The following is a 15,013-nucleotide window of genomic DNA, read 5'->3' as shown; positions in this document are numbered from 1 at the left end:
AATTTCTTTCTCAAGGAATTTAAAATATTTTTTATTAATACTATATTATTCATTTTTTTGGTATAAAATCTGCATTCAAGTTGTTTAAATAATTATTTTTCAGAATTGAAAATTTAATTAATATCGTTAAAGTTACTTTAAAAAAATGTTGTAAATCATTAAACGTACTGTTCTGTACAATAATAATTAAATATATACCTTTTAGTAAACTGTAAACATAGATTCGTTTAATTTATTAAAATTCCTGCATACTTTAAGAAAAAATTAGGATATTTAAAAATTCTATAACTAATAAATTGTACTGACAACCTATAAACAAACATTTCACCCTTGTATATATTGAAAAAACTAATAATTAAAAATACAATATATACCCTTTTTGTTAATTTTATTAGTAATAAAATTACGTTAAAAAGTAAATAAAAAATTGTATAGGAAAGAACATTTACTCAGATTGTATATGAACTAATAAAAAGAATTTAACCTTGAAAGAAAAATAAAATAAAAATATGTAGAATTTTATAATCTATAAATATATCATTTGCATATATAAACAACTAAAGTCACGTGTTTTTACAATTCTAATAGATGTTCCTGTATTAACAATGTTCGGTATCTATTCGTTTAGGATCGATGCTTTCGTTCTAAATTTGAAATAATCGACCTCTTTTTGTAATGATCGTATCCTACAAAAAAAAAAAAAAAAAAAAAAAAAAAAAAAAAACTTTACCTACATTTTAAATTTGTTATGTAAGATTTATCTGTAATCGAAAAAATTTATCGTCTAACTGCTAGATATTTTATCTATTTCTAAAATAATACATTATGAATTCCTTAAACCTGATTTTAATTTATAAAATTGTGGAAATGAAAAGAATAGACTTTACAACTACATTGAACTATAAACAAAGAAAATCCGTTCGTATCTTGGTAAGTTTTATGTTATTTAATCTTTCTCTTATCATATATAAGTTTTGTTATATAGACTTTGAATGTATAGAATATTAGGTAAATTCTATTAAGAAAATTCTAATAAATAGAATTTTCTTAAGATCAAACTTAATTAGATCAATTTAAAGTTTTGGTTACCTCAAAATATAATAGAATGAAATGTAACAAATACTAATGTTATAAATTTAGAAGAACTTCTGTAAAAAAATGTCCTAATTACGTTCAATGAACTTAATAAAACTCATGCAAACGTATGACTTCTATTGTGATGAGAACAATTGTACTGTACGACCGTTACAAACGTTTATTACATAAAGAATATTCTCTATTTTCCACATTGAATAGAAGAATCATATGATAATTTCATTAATCTTTTTAAAAATTTAATAATAAGATACTTTAGTAATGAGAAAAACAAGCAGATTAATTTCGTATTCTACTACATGACTATTATACACGTCATTAATATTTATTGTTTTGTTTACATTAATAGATTTAATTATATTTAAAGAATATTTTAAAATAGGTATTTTACTATATTTTTTCTATGAAAAAACATATAAAAGAATGTAAATTAATAATTTTCTAATTCTACTTACTTAAATAATCAATCTTTAAATAATTTTTAAAGATTGATTATGATAAATGATAAATGATTAAAATAATTATATCAATTTATCCGCGATGAAAAAATGATTTTATTTATTTATTTGTTGAAATATTAGTTGACGTAATTAACTAATTCTCGCTCGTTATTAGATAAATAAGAGCTTGCTTGAGTAGTTGTTTATAAACATACAGTATATATCGCTTTATCACATATGACATATATGTACTACATTGTTTATCGTAATTGCAGATAAAAACAATCGAATAATGATTACAATGCAAAGCAATTTAAATTTTTTCCCTTATCTCCATCGAAATTTCTTATTATTCTAATCGATTAAAAAATTTCTCTCTACCTTACTTTCTTTAACGATAATATGAATTTTAAACTTCCTTTATTTTTTATCGCAAGAGGCATGTTTATAATGTTAAAACTTCGCTTAATTACTCAAAAAAAAAAGTATATCGTTTAGTAACATACGATTGTTTATGATTATATGCAACGTGTACAATGGTAATTTGTTAAATGGTTATGTAGATTTTCGAGATAATACAGTTAAATAAGTAAGTAATAATTATACAACCGTATTGAAACCGAATTAATAATATTTTCTATTATGTAGAATTGGTTTTAATATATAAAATACTTAATATTGTACTGGAATAATGCCTGATGTAATAATTCCAGGATTATGCGGTAATTTCTTTCGGTTCAAGTTCCATTAGAATGTAAATTTTATGACTATATCTTCCAATTACTTTTCCTAAATCTCAATGGAATGTAAGTTCGGTGATTTATCACTCGAAGGATTACGACACTTCTAAACGCAGACAATTTCCTTGTATATATTCGTATCTATAAAACAGGAAGCACAAATAGGAATGAATAGTGTAAATAATCAAGGAACACATCTCTATTCTCGAAATATTCTTATATTGCTTGTTATTTATCATTCAAATTGTAAGTTTTACGCATCTATTTTTATATTATTAGAATATTCATTTCGTTTATTTCGTGAAATGGGAATAGGTAATGTTATGGCTGTCAAAAAATACTTAATGGATTTATGCAGAGAATGATATTTTTTATTACATTCCATTCTTTTCAGGAGAAAATTAAGGAGTGACGCTCAATATAGAAGAACAAAGTCTAGCCAGATAGAAAATTGATCGCTTAATGAAAGGCTTATTTGCGTTTACACATTTCCTGTAAAGCATCACCGTTTAAACGACACAAGTTCTTACCTAAAATTCAATAGATCACATTATTTATCCATTTTGTCATGAATACTATACATGTATTTTTTTATTGAGATAGTTATTAAGTAAAAATATTACTTTCACGATTTGTAAGATAAGGCTAATTAGAGAGAAGATTTTTAGCTTCTGCCTCACGCTATTTGAAGTCATACCCATGTTCGATTTTCATTATTTTGCTACTTTTATTTCTATGTTAACCTACTTTTTATAAGATTTTATCATTGGAAAGTGAAAAAAGCAAATAATTTCCAGTAGTAAATAATGCAGCCTGATATTTTCCCCTCCAGACTTCAGATGATAGAACATTCATAGATGGTTTTACGAAAGCTCCAGCACCGAGTCTTCGTAATACATATAATCCTATCAATGTTAAAACAAATTCATCAAAATTTCTATATTAAATCAGTTTGTTTCAATATTATCAAATATTAAATATACTTTTCTTTAATGTGTATATATTTTAAATGCGTTTTCTGGTGTTAATTTCATAATACCATAATTATCATTATTGTTTCTTATAGTGTAATTTTCACATAAAATATGGCAAGTTTTAAATATAACCGCAATTCTTGTACCAAGAAGTTCTCAAGCATAATTCCGTTGTAATACACTAATGCATTTTCAGGTTAACGAGCGAAAGTTCAATAACATAACAAATACTTACTTCTAATACATACAACACATTTTAATATTGTATAATATAATTCATAAAACAAGCAAACAATAAGGTAATTTTGCGTAATTTATCACAGAAATTTGAATAGATAACAATAAATTCGTCCACTGATTTGCATTGTTATTTAACATTCTAAATAATACATTGTTTTTTAATTAGTTTGTATTTATTCGTAGTTTGGAATTAAAATTATTACAGATTTATATACGAGTTTACTTATTGTTTTGTCAATGGATAAATTACGAATAGAAAACTTTGTTTTTGAATTTAAGTTTCAAATAGTGTATTTCCTATCAAACTAGGAAAAAAACAGTTTAGAGTTATATTACCTCTATACTATTTTTATCCTTTATTTATTGTATTTAAATAAATTGAAATTGTTAAAATAATAATTCGATCGTTTTTTAGAGTTTCTGGTGTTTCCAAGATGCCACAAGATGAACAACTATTGTCCTAAAAAATATGACACCTTATAGTTTCGACAGTTACGTCTATAATACTTCCCATATAGTTATAGAAAATAAATTGTTATTATAATAATATTATTATTGAGAACATTGTTATACAGTAAGGTTTAATTTTTGTTCATTTCAAATAGATCAAATCCACAATAGAATTGTTAGCAAGGAAGAGGAATGAGGAACAACGTCCCGACTTGAACTGTAATAAAATATCAATAAATTATCGTAGTTCAAATCAAAACTTTACAATAAATAAAGGTTCGAATTCGGATTTCCCCCATAACTGAAGGATGTATCTGTATTGGAGATACATCGATTTGATAATCAGAACTGTTATTGCTTTCCGCATTGAAACAATCAGAACGAAATCAAATGAAATAAAAGCACATTGCTGGGGTTTTATTTTAAATATTATAATAAATATTCTTTTATTAATTTATATTATTCTGTATACGATTAGGTATAGTTGAAGGATTATTATTCTTTATATAAAAAGAAAAGCTTGTGGTTATTTCAGTCAAATCATCTCAATTCATTTTTATTTATATATATAATAATAGAAGAGTTTTCTTAAGAATTTTTCAGAAATAGCTCTCTCTTAAATTATAATTACCTAGTTAAAATATTAATATAATTAACATTTTATTAATTAATATAAAGTTAACAAGTATTTTTGTTATTTTTTACAGTGAAGAAAGGAATGAAACTTCTTTGTGTTCAAAATGCACTTTCATCTCAGTTCTTTCATCTCGGGAAAACTATTGGAAAATATCCATTTTATTTTATTGCTGGGACGTTATTTCTTGCAGCGGGATTATCAACTGGATTGTTTAAAATTAAACCAAATAGAAATATTGACTATCTGTTTACTGCCAAAAATGGAAAAGCACAAACTGTCAAAAATCTGGTGGAAACTCTTTTTCCCACGAACACTTCTACTTTCGCAGATATTCCAAGGATGACAAAGTTAGAAATGGTGACAATTATTCAAATTGTAGCTAATGACAGAAAAAGTATCCTAAGAAAGAAAATACTAAAAGAAGTAATAGTTTAGATCAAATCGTTAAAAATTTTTCTGTCAACTACAACAACAAGACATTTAATTACTGGGATTTATGCGGGAAAAAATATAAAAATTGCACGGAAAGTTCATTTTATAAACTTTTGCCTCACGTTAACGAAATATTAGCCGGAAAAAGCAAAATAAAATATCCATTAGATATAAATAACATAACTTTTAAATATGATGAATATGTCGTATCACTCGGAGGAGTAGAAACCGATAATAAAGGATTTGTTAAAGATGTGAAAGCCTTAAGATTTATGTATACGATAGACATAAGTGACAAATATAAAACTGAAGTTATTCGCTTATGGAGGGAAGCGCTTAATGTAAAATTGATGTCTGTCCAATTCGAAAATATTTATTTTTCATTATTTGATCAACATTATATTTCGGAAGAAATTCAAGCAGTTTCTGATCGTCTTCTTGTTCGATTACCTATTGTGTTATTTGCTGTGGTTTTATTTAGTTTTCTATCCTGCATAACAAATAAATGGTTGACAAGTAAACCGTGGCTCGGACCATCAGCTTGTGTATCGGCTGTTTTAGCTATAGCCAGTGGTTTTGGGTTAATATATAACATTGGAATAGACTACGTCGATTTTAATATCGGTTTATGTTTTATCATATTAGGTAAGTACACAGCTTATGTTTTACTTATTATAATAATGATATTAATGAAACGATATATTTCAATTAGCTTTTATGGCGAAACAAACTGTACCTGCATTAAAGCCATGCAAATTAAATATGTTAAATAAGAATGTAAACGTAAAAAACTTTTTAATTTATAGTGTTTTGTAAACAAAAACACTAGTTTTAATAATAATTTATAATATTTTTTATAATTGGTCTGTAATTGGCGTTTAATGTTATCAAAATTAACCGAAAACACATAAGTTGAAGAAGCATATCTGTTATTTTAATCGAATATTGCTTGTAGTTATCATTATCTTCAAGTAATAAGAATTTTAAAGGTAACTTTTTGCGCTTTCCTACATTCTTTTCATAATTATAAGAATACAATTATTTTCTTGTTTTCTCTTATTACAGCTAAAATGCACTTAAATGTAAGGGTTCTATGAAACTAACATTTTACTTCAATGTAATAATATTTACAAAATTTACAAACAGATTATAAAAAATTTTGTTACTTTATACCGATTTTTCTTAGCTGTATACAATATTTGCACACTCCTAACTAATATGCATGCAGTAATCTGACCATTTGGCTAAAACAAAATGCCTCGTAGCAAACGTTTGGGGAAGGCGAAGTTCGAAACATTTGGAAACTTAATGGAACAGGAAAATCAATTTAGAAGAAATTGCCCAAGAAGACAGCAGATCAAAAGTAGTAGTTGAAAATATGTACTAAAAAGAGGAACAAACGGAACTATCAAGAAACATTCTGGAAGGAGAAATAAGTTAACTCCTAACGCTTTTAGACTAATATTTAGACTAACGATTATTGACTAGATGTCTGCTAGCCAAATTTCTGCCAATGTGCCAACACCTGTTTCTAGTCAGACAATTTCCTGTGTTCTCCACAATTTGCATATAAAACGTATGCAAAGTTGAAAGCCGAACTGACCTTAACTCCATTGCATAAAGATCAAAGCAGAGCTGCCATTCTTGGGTTGATGAAAGATAGGCAATATTAATTGGGAAAATGTATTATTCCCTGATGAAAAATATTTCAACCTAGATGATCTAAATAGTGTGTATTACTATTGGAATGATTTAGAGAAAGAACTAAAAATTTAAATTATAGACAGCAACATGATAGTCTGAGTGCAGTGTCAAGTGAACAGACTGATTTAGTAATTGTTCCTACGACAGTGAATTCTGAGAAATATATAAAAGTATTAAATGTGCAGTTATGTGCTTATGGATGACTTATAGGCGGATATAGCTTTATTTTCAGCATGATAAAGTAGTCTGCTACACATCTCAAGAAAACAAAAAAAAACTTCATTGTAGAAATATTCAATCGCTGAATTGATCTGCAAGATCATCAACCTTAACATCTTGGAAAACGTCTAGAGAAATGGTTCAAGCAGTATACAACAAAGGCAACCCTTAATTATCTCCAAATGCAGTGTATGATGCTCTGGCAATATTGCACAATAATACCTTTTCAATACTAGTTTGAAGCATAACAATATGCTTATCTGAGTGCCTTGGCAAGAAAGGCAGCTCTACAAGCTATACCATAATACTACAAGCTATACTATAATACTACATAATACTACAAGCTATACTATAATAGCTTGTTACTTCTGTAGAATTTTCGCATTCTATTCATTTAAGTGTATTTTAGCTGTAGTTAGAGGAAACAAAAAAATGACGATGCCCATATAATCATTAGCAGGAATATACGCAAATGATAACGCTGACTTTCATCATTCTTAATCAGTGCTTTTAAATGTTAATTGTTTTAATACTTTACTACGAGGGAAAATTCGGATTTGATACTAACAATTGACTTTTTGAAATGTTCTGAATAAAATAGTGTGTTTTAAAATCACACAAAAAATGTTTTAGAAAAGGAAAACTTTCAAAGTTCATACTCTTAGAAATGGAATAGATAAGAGTACGCACTCTTTAAAAATAATTCTTATGTTGTAACTCTATGGTTATTGGATTTTATGATACTGTTCTGTGATAATATCTAAATAGTTTATAGATGAATTATTTTTCTTCTTTTAAATTTAAAAAATCACTTGCTTTACAGAAGTCTGATTCTCCCAATTTTCCTAATTAATAGATCAAAAAATTTGGGAGAATCAGGCAGAAAGTTACCATTCTGATGAAATAATTTATTGATTTTATGAAACATAAGTTTTGGTTAAACAAGTGCTTATTAGATAGAAAGTTTAAGACAGGACGAATATACTCTGCTGCAAGTAGCTTAATTCAACTAATTCTTCAGACTAGATTTATTTGTAGAAAAACATGTAAACATCGAAATATTTTATCCGATGCTAAGTATGATAATTTTTATACGGGAAGTGTTTTGGTGATAGAAGCTACTAGAGTAAAGTTCATTGAACAGCTGGATTTGATGACTCGATATATACTAAATGATAATGATATAGGAATCACGTTGTTTCAAAAATACGCAGAGACGTAAACGTCGTTCTATTACTGTTCGAAGGAGCGTATTTAGCGCACAAGTCAACTCGGCAGACTTGAGCGAGAGACGAAGCGACAAGGGTATAATTGTCCTGGTAACGGTAACGTTTCGACAATAGTGATAATCGAGCTTTACAATAATACAGAGACTAAGTTACTTTGTGATCTCGAGGAATTTCAATTCTCTTAAATATAATCGTTTCATTTCTAACAGTGTTAATGACGTTGTTCTTGAATAATCGACACTAGTTGGTTACTAATTCTTTCATACAAGGCCAAATTGACAGCGGTGTGTTCCATTATTCTCATTGTTTTCCCCGAATTACACATTCGTTGCTTATTTTCGAGAACACGGTTCGCGGAAATTCATTGGATTCTTGAACATTTTTGATTATTAGAGTATTTCAAGCTAAAGTGTTTAATTCTAACAAACACTATTACCATTAATAAAATCTGTTATATGTCCTCTTGTCACCTGACTTTTATTTCTCTGTAAATGTTAGAAACCGAGTTAGATGACAGGCATTACTCGATTGTTATCAGGAGAAGTATGATTTATAGGGGCAAGACACTACTAAAACTGAGACCAGATATGGAAAGCTTACGGGCCGGAGAACTCGAATTATATACAAACTTCCGGTTTGAAGAGGTAGTCACGTAATTTTTTAAAATTAAAAGATGATTAAGAATTGCGGCATTGTGACGATGTCACAATAAATAGTTTGTTTGTAAGGTATAATTCTAATACATTGGAATACGCAAAATTTCAAGAGTATCAAAGAAAATATTTAATTTTAGATTTAAAAAAATTAATTTAACGTCAAATCATACGATATTTCCATAGAATGTTAAGAATATAACTTTAATATTTTATATTTTACGATTTTTATAGGTACCGAGATTGACGATGCTTTTGTATTAATATCTGCTTGGAGATGCACCTCGACAAATGATAGTGTAGAAAAGAGATTAGGAAAAGCTTACTCGGAAGCGGGAGTATCTATCACAATCACCTCTCTTACTAATTTTATTTCCTTTTGTATCGGAATGACGGCTCCATTTCCAGCAGTGCAGATGTTCTGTGGATACGCTGCCTGCTGTATTTTCTTTACCTACGTCTATCAAATTACGTTTTTTGGACCGTGTATGGCTTTAAGTGGTTATCGAGAACAAAAGAAACTTCATCCTTTAACATTCTGTGCAATTCCTGGTAAATATTTTATTCGCTTTTAGATTTATTTGTTTTTATTCAAAATTTTATCGAATTAAATATAAAAGTACAAAATGCACATACTGTATTATAAAAATATCCGAGATTAATCTCACTTAAAATTTCCAATTTTTAGTAAAAGTAAATTATTTCTTACATTACATAGTCTTCCCAGCATCCTTTTAGATAATTTACACTACTTGTTATGGGAAATTTTTCAAAAGAAATTCTTGAAATTTAAAGATATGTATTAATGTAGATAATGTATAAATAAAAACACGAAGGTTAATGATGAAAATACAACAATTATTCCTTAAAATACCTAAAACTACTGGAAATTGATGACAATTTTAACTGTGATGAATAATAATAATAATCATTATTAGAGCTAAATGGAAGGGGAATTTACTGCGAAATTTATTCTGTTGTAAGGTGTAAATTTCTATTGTAACTATAATTTATGTATTAGATGTAATTATATCTTTTATACTTTATAAAAAACAGTTTTAGACAGTTATAAAGAAAATAAGACATGCAAAAAAATGAAACAAAGTTTCGGTTTCGTTTTCAATAGTCAAACTGCAAGTACACTTTCCAGAATACATGTAAATATGCAAGGAAGCATCATCAGTGTATGACAGGAAGCCTGCTACCAGGCGCATAGGATTGTTAATTTCGCCGCTTTACAAAGCTTTTAGCGGTTTTGTAATAAAGCTAACTAATGTTCAGCCGAATTGTCGTTACATCGTATTTTACAATGCGCTGGCTAAGTTCAACTGTATTACAAAACAGTGGAAATCTCAGCCTCTTTACTAAAATGTGAATTGTTCATTAAGGCTAGGGACAAGGTCATTTAAAATTTTTTAAAAAAATGTGTATTGCTATGTTACAAAATAATATTAAATGTATCAAATAGACGTATCATTTATTAATGCAAGATAAACTAGACTCACTAACGCTCAAATGGTAAGAATCGAAAGTAAATATGGCAATCTCGGCAATGAGTTAACCTTATTTGGGCCAATACGATAAATACGTTCTTAAAAGTTTCCACTTTCTGATTAAACTAATTTTGAGTTCGGCGGCGACATATTATAGAAAATCTATAATTCCATAAAAATAATAAAAGTGTAAGATCTTTTTAATGGGATCGGAATTACTTTTATTAAAACTATATAAAATACGAGAAAAACTGCCTTTTCCGACTTCAGATGTGATTGAAAACATTCCAACAATACTTAAATCAAGACAGGGTTATTTTAATTATTACACTTCACCAGATAATAATTACAATTCATTTCGCCAAAGTGACAATGCATTTGATAGGCAAGTTATAATTGTATGGTGACGTGTAATAATTAAAATAACCTTGTACTGATTTAAGTGTTGTTGGAGTGGTTTTAATCACCATTTTTTCGTATTTTATATAGTTTTAATCTATCCTTCCAGTTATAAAACATAAAAGAAAGAAGTAATAAAAAATTTAATTAATTCTTATTATGAATATACACTCTTTTTAGGAAAATGTACTTTATAGAAAACATTAGTTGTATAAAATTAAACTTAGGTATATTAATTATTTAATAAGTTTAACTAGAATCAAGTATATTTACTTAGTTAAAAAGAATTATAACATTTAATTTATATTATAAATATGATTTTAAAAGATACAAAAGTATTGATATTTCAATTTTTACAATTTAGAAAAGATATCGAAGGACGAGAACGAATTAGAAGAAATAGAAAAATCCGAGTTAGAGGAAGACTTTTTTATGTCATTATTTAGGGACATAATAGGACATTTATTGACTTTATCAACAGCAAAAATTGTAATAATGATTTTATTTATAACCAATATTGGTTTTGGAATTTGGGGATTTTTGGTAATTAAATGCGGAAATGATTTTTCCGATGTTCTCAGTGATGATTCTTCAGTAAATATTTATACGGATTTATTTTTTAAATATTTTTATCAATATTATTATCCAGTTCAGATAATCATTGATTGTCCACTAAACTACGAAGATCCGAAAGTGCAAAAATCTTTGGAAAACATGATACAACGTTTTGAATCGCATCCTCATATTGCTGATTCTTCTTTAAGAATTTCGTGGTTGAAATATTATAAACTTTTTTCAAATATGCCAATAGGGAAACTTTTATTAAGAGGATATAATATGTCTCATAAACAAGATTTTATAGATGGCCTAAGAAACGTTTTCTTGAGATTTCCTCAAGCTAGAGAATTTCATGAAGATATTGTGTTTAATGAAAACTACACCGAAATCATTGCAAGTCGACAGATTATATTAATGACTAATATCTTTAATCAAGAAGTTGAAGTTAGTGTAATGAAAGATCTATACGAGATTGCCAATACTTCACCAATCCCCGTAAAGATACATAGTTTAGTTTTTCATTTGATGGAACAAGCTCTTCTCATAAAAAATACTATTTACGAATTAGCTCTAATGAGTGCTGCTCTTATCTGTTTAGTATTCTTTTTCTTTATTCCAAATGTAATTTGTGCCCTTTCTATATCCGCTATTGTCACTTGTATTATATGCGAGACTATTGGATTCGCATCTTTTCTCAATGTTAAAATGGATATGCTCTTGTTGTGTGTACTCGTTCTTTGTGTAGGGTTTTCAATTAACTATCCAACGCACATATCTTATTGTTTTGTAGTTGCTAAAGAAATCAGTGCAGAAGAAAGAATTAAAAAATCGATTTATCAAATTGGACTACCAGTTTTGCAAGGTATATTTACCACTATTTTAGGAATTTCTGTATTGCCTTTCGAACCGTATTATTCTTCTATCTCTTTTTTTAAAGTAATATTTATTCTTTCAATTCAAACAGTTTTTCATGCAATATTTGTAATTCCGGTCATATTAAGTCTCTTGAAAAGATGCGATAAATCGTTGTCAAATGGTCCGAAACAAACTGTTAATGATAGTCTAGAAATCGAACGATTAAATGAAAATAAAGCATAAATAGTCTATTATTGATGTCTGTGTAATATATATTATTAAAAATTTTCAAGTGTATCATTTGATATTTTATAATACAAATAAATAAAAAGTAATAATTTGATTAACATTGTCTTTAACAAGAATTATTCAAGATCATATTTATAAAATATTCCCAAAGTGTCATATTATTAAATAATTAAACTTTCTTTATATTTTAGTTCTAGTTCAGAAACTGAATGAAAATTAACTATTAAAGTTAATTTATCATGCTCATAAAATATTCTTAGTTTCAAATAAATTAAATAAATATTAATAGTAATTTATACTGAAATACATCGTTAGTTTCCTTGTAACTGTTTACAACATAATTTATGTTTTGCAACTCGAAAAAATAAAGCTGAACTTCTTGATTACGAAGTGACTTGTTAAGGATAATAAACATTACTGATTCAAATTTAATATTAGCATTATTTTCTCATTGCTCTAACAAATTGTAGGCTAATTATATCGTGATTGATACATCAAAATTTAATTTTATACAACAAATTAAGACTCACAAATGTTAGCTCTAATGATCAAAATTAGCATACAATATACTTCATTTCGTTCATATTTAAGATTTGTGGATATATTAAACTTACATTTTTAATAATAACAGGGAAAAAATGAATTTCAATTCAGTAGGTATCAAAAGTCTTGTAAAGTAAGCAAAACAATTAATTACAGATCCTATTGTCTGATAGACCTTAAAAGAAATACGTCTATTATGGAATTACACGAAATTTTATCCAGAACTACCCTTAGTGAAGATATAAAACGTGGAAAGTAACTACAATACTACAATAAAGAAAAGGAAGATAAACATGGAACATCACGAGTTGTGTGTAAAATTTTATGTACATGTCGTCAGCCAAAAAAGTATATGTAAGAGAAATGAAAAGCAGTTAGAAAAGAATAAAAGAACACGAAGCATACATTAGATTAAATAATAAACATCCGCCATGGTTTCAACATTGTATTAAAAATAACTGTAAGATTGATAAGAATAATATAGTGATATTATATAAAGAAAATAATTTAATTAAACGAATTTTAAAAAAACTTTAATAAAATATGTAAATAACATCAATTTGAATAAAGGAATAGAGCTGGATGCATGCTGGGATGAGATATTATGGTATAAAGCGCCATACTGAAGTAATTGTATTTTTTCACCGAAGAGGACTGCGTTTAAAAGGGCAATAAAATCGTCAGTTTATGAGTTATGTCGCTGTTCTTGACGGGATGCGAAACATAGTTTTTAAACGTTCATTAAATTTTTAGAAGCATATTACCTTTTTATTATATAATTTTTAAGGCCCTAGGTTCGCGCCTAGTGCACATATTTGGCAATCCGCCACTGATTATTCGGTATCATGATGTTTCTATATTCCCTCGTTGTAAATCTAGGCGAGAAAATGCTGATCGTGTAAGTCCAAAACGATCATACGAATTTATTCAAAATTCAAGACGTCCATAGTACTCAATATTGACACAAATCATTTTAAATTTCATCCAAATCGGTCCATTGGTGGTGAAGATATTAAGGATCAAAATTAGCATTTTTTAAACATTAAACGTGTGCCATTACTATAGTAAAGCTAATAAATTTATTGATATAATAGTTTTAAGAAACCGATATTTCAGTTTCTTAAGTTTATAGACAGTTTTATAATTTAAAAAATATATAAATGCTAATAACGAGTAAAATCGTTATTCAGTCCGACCTTACTGGACCCCGTTATCTCCCTACCACTCAATCTTTAGCCACCAAAATTTAATAGCATCAATCCCCTAATATACAAACCTCCCTGCAGAATTTTAGAAATTTTCGACGAAAAACGCAGGAGTTAAGCTTCAAACAGGGTGAAGAATATCGTGTCACACACATACATATACATATATATATATATACCCACACACCTACTAACATCCATTAAGCAGTTCCGTTCCCTGAACACTGGGAGTTCGGTCGTGGGTTTCTCCAAGACCAGCTGGTCACTTGGAGTTTTCCGGGTTTTCTTCACGTCTGTAATACCCCGTTCGCACCGAGCATTTCAATCTAGATTGTGACCAAGGTCAGCGACTATGCCTTGGTGCGAACACCCTCGACCGTTTCAATCTCGACTGAAACGACGTTCAATCGCGATTGACTGGAGAGAGTTCTTGAAACTAGATCCAGTCATAAGAGAGATCCCACAATCCCACGCGCGTGAGAAAATACAACATGGCTACAGAACACGTGTCGGGCTATCGGCAAAGAAATAAAAAAGATGTTTGGAGAGACGATGACATCTGTCTATTATTAGATATATGGCAAGATAAAGTATTTATTTCTAATCAAAACTTCCATTTTGTGTGTTGGTGTTTGTGACTTACCGAGTAGTTATGCCAGTTTTATCATCGCTTACAATAGCCGGGTTATTCTCAAGCGAATTACCTGTGCGAACGGCACGACGTTTGAATAGCGACAGTCACAATCCAGATTGTAGGTAAATCGAGATCGAAGTTAGTCGAGGATTGTGTGCGAACGTAGTATAACGCCTGAATAGGAGCCAGTTACCCTTAAAAAGGCATCCCATAAGCAGATCACCCAAGTTTTGCGTTGCCGTAACTTAATAAACAAACAAACAA

At 28.2% G+C, this 15,013-nt stretch overlaps 1 protein-coding gene across 1 annotated transcript; it reads left to right on the top strand.

Annotated features, from left to right (window-relative positions):
* Positions 1-834: 834 nt before the first annotated feature.
* On the top strand, positions 835-12,361 carry LOC136973112 (patched domain-containing protein 3-like). The gene is made up of 4 exons (XM_067267812.1): positions 835-930; positions 4,647-5,653; positions 9,048-9,365; positions 11,070-12,361. The coding sequence occupies exons 2-4, from the start codon at positions 5,281-5,283 to the stop codon at positions 12,359-12,361; spliced, it is 1,983 nt and encodes a 660-aa protein (XP_067123913.1). The 5' UTR covers positions 835-930; positions 4,647-5,280.
* The last annotated feature ends 2,652 nt before the right edge of the window (positions 12,362-15,013 follow it).

Source organism: Centruroides vittatus, unplaced genomic scaffold, assembly GCF_030686945.1.
Source record: "Centruroides vittatus isolate TY-2023 unplaced genomic scaffold, ASM3068694v2 contig_3087, whole genome shotgun sequence".
NCBI classification, from domain to species: Eukaryota; Metazoa; Arthropoda; class Arachnida; order Scorpiones; family Buthidae; genus Centruroides; species Centruroides vittatus.
Note: the sequence above shows the minus strand (reverse complement) of the source record. Positions and strands in the feature narration are given on the sequence as shown.

What these genes read in the sequence shown, in the direction of transcription:
- LOC136973112 (XM_067267812.1), top strand. Translation starts at nt 5,281, where the DNA reads ATGTATACGATAGACATAAGTGACAAATATAAAACTGAAGTTATTCGC. An exon ending in TTTATGTTTTATCATATTAG is followed by an intron (nt 5,654 to 9,047) that starts GTAAGTACACAG and finishes CGATTTTTATAG; the next exon opens with GTACCGAGATTGACGATGCT. An exon ending in AACATTCTGTGCAATTCCTG is followed by an intron (nt 9,366 to 11,069) that starts GTAAATATTTTA and finishes TTTACAATTTAG; the next exon opens with AAAAGATATCGAAGGACGAG.